Genomic DNA, 3,000 nt, shown 5'->3' on the forward strand with positions numbered 1-3,000 from the left:
ATATATATATATTTATATTTATATATTTATATATGTGTAAGTTTGGCAAATTATACCTAATTGACATTGAACAATAAAAATATAATATATATATATATATATATATATATATTTATTTATTTATTTTTTGAATATTTTCATTTAAAAAAAAGAAATTTATAGTAAAATAATATGCATGATTTGTAAGCAATTTTTTTTTATATGACATAGTATATAATATCGAATACTAAGTATATTATATATATATATATAATACGTTTGATATTTTATTTTTGATTTGATTTGATTTTTTTTTTTTTTTGTTGTTGAGTTGCGAGAAGGCGTGTATAAAATGATTTATAAAAAAAAATGCCAAGAAAGAATTCAAAAACAATGACAAATAAATGCGCAAATAGTAACTCTAACGATTTTATTGATGATAGAGTTCTTGATGATAAAAAGAGGAAGAAGAGCACTGAGAGTTTAAGTGTTGATGAAAAAAGGGATACAATAAAAACAAGAAGTAAAAGCAAAAGTTTAGAGGACACTAATGGAGGTATAGAAAATATAGATAAAGTAAAAATTTCTAATAATAATAGAAAGAAAAAAAGTGAAAGCATGATAAATAATGATGATGAAAATGATAATATTAAGAATATAAGTAATACTAACAGTTTGAACCATGCTAATAGTATGAACAGTATTAATAATAATATAAATGATGAAATATATAAATTAGATAGTTTTGAATATGAAGAAGAATTTAAAAAGAAAAATATAAGAAATTCAGAATGTAAAAGGAGGAGGAATTTAAAAGATATGAAATATTTTAAAGAGATAAAACCATTAAAAGATATTGTAAATTTAAAAAATAACAACCATAATAATAATAATAATCATCAATATAATAATGGTATATTTTCTAGTTTAACCCGATTTTGTGGTTATAATAGTAAAAACAGCTTTTATTCTAATAGATCAAAACAAAGTACAAGTAGTAATAGTAATTTACAAAATAATACGAATCTAATAAATTCGGATAGTTTTGAATCAAAACTTCAAACTTTTAAAATACGATTACAATGGACATTTATATTAATATTAATATATTTTATAATATTAGGAGCTGGACATTTTTATTGTTCATTATTAGTATTAATATTAGTAACAACCTTATATAAAGAGATAATATCTTTAAAAAGTATAGAAAATAAAGATAAAAAATTACCAGAAATATTTTATATTAGATGGTATTGGTTTTTTTTGACAATTATAACATTAGGTATACCATGGGTTATACCAAAATTAAAACATCAAATACCTTTATATAAATTTTTATTAACATATCATTCAATAAATATGTTTATATTAGCATTTGTTGGATTTGTATGGTTTATATTATCATTAAGGAAGTTTTCTTTAAAGTATCAATTTTCACAAATAGGAATAATATTATTATCTTCTTTATTTATAGTAACACAATCTCTAATGCATATAGCAAATATTTATTCTGGTATGATATGGTTCATCGTACCTGTATCATCAGTTGTTATTAATGATATTTTTGCTTATGTTTTTGGTATCTTATTTGGAAAAACAAGATTAATACAATTATCACCTAAAAAAACAGTGGAAGGATATGTAGGTTCTTCAATTATTACTATTGTATGGGGTATTTTAATAACATACTTTTTACAAAAATATAAATTTTTTATCTGCCCACAAAAATATATTACATTCAAACCATTTGTATCATGGAATTATATTGATTGTGATATTAATCCTATATTTCAACAAAAAGTATATGAAGTACCTACACATATTTCTTCTCTCATATCTATCAAAAATATTTATTATAGTAAAATGTTATTTCATGGCCTTATGTTAAGCCTTTTTGCTGCATTCTTAGCTCCTTTCGGTGGATTTTTTGCATCTGGATTTAAAAGAGCTCTTAAAATTAAAGATTTTGGCAAATCCATACCAGGTCATGGAGGTGTTACAGATAGATTCGATTGCCAAATTTTTATTGGAATGTTCACTTATATTTATATGAAAACATTTGTTAAAATTAAAGGAGGTATATATTCATATGATCTACTTATTGAATCTATACAAAAATTAGATCATAAAGAAATAATTAGACTATTTAATCAAATCAAAAATATGGTAGATAAAAAAAGAAAAAAATCATGTACAGACAGTAATAAAAATGATATACAAATACGAAAGGACAAAAGGCCAAATATAGATAAAGCTTGTACTGACAAGAAAAAAATTCCAAACAACTGAAAATTAAAAAAAATAAAAAAATAAAAAAATAAAAAACAAACAAATGTCAACATATATATATTAAATGCCAATTGGTTTATATAATTAGATAATATTGCTGTTCATGAATATTTAACCTACTGACATATTATATACATATATATATATATATATATATATATATATATATTGTGTAGGTATATGTGTGCACCATAATCATAAACTTTACATTTATTTTTTATTGATTACAAGAAATTCGTTTAATTCATTATGTGTTTATAATATGTGTGTATTAAATATAACAAAAAAAAAAAAATAAAATAAAAAAAAAATACACACATGCATATATACCTATTTATATGTAGTAGTAATTATTAATAACACATTATGTACATTTTGTATTTTTTTTTTTTTTTTTTCCCTTTTTAATTTATACTCACATATATATATATATATATATATATATATATATATATATATATTTTATTTATTTTTTTTTTTTTTTTTTTTTTTTTTTTTTTTTTTTTTTTTTTTTATTATTATATTTTTTATTTTTTTTTTTTTTTTTTTATAATACAAAATATAAAAACAACCCCTTATTATTTGTATGAATTATATTTTTTTTTTTTTAATGTAAATTTAAATGATACAATTTTTCTTTTATTAATAACTTTGAAAGCTGAAAATTTAATTCTTTCTTCATAAATTAAAAAAATATATATGTATAATTATATATATATATATAATTATAAG

General features: G+C 19.4%; 1 protein-coding gene across 1 annotated transcript; it reads left to right on the forward strand.

Moving 5' to 3' along the window:
- Nucleotides 1-348: 348 nt before the first annotated feature.
- PGSY75_1409900 (cytidine diphosphate-diacylglycerol synthase) lies at nt 349-2,268 on the forward strand (the record flags this gene model as incomplete). Its single annotated transcript, XM_018787804.1, has 1 exon — nt 349-2,268. One exon carries the CDS (start codon nt 349-351, stop codon nt 2,266-2,268), a length of 1,920 nt encoding a protein of 639 aa, XP_018639176.1.
- Between the last annotated feature and the right edge of the window lie 732 nt (nt 2,269-3,000).

Source organism: Plasmodium gaboni, chromosome 14, assembly GCF_001602025.1.
Source record: "Plasmodium gaboni strain SY75 chromosome 14, whole genome shotgun sequence".
NCBI classification, from domain to species: domain Eukaryota; phylum Apicomplexa; class Aconoidasida; order Haemosporida; family Plasmodiidae; genus Plasmodium; species Plasmodium gaboni.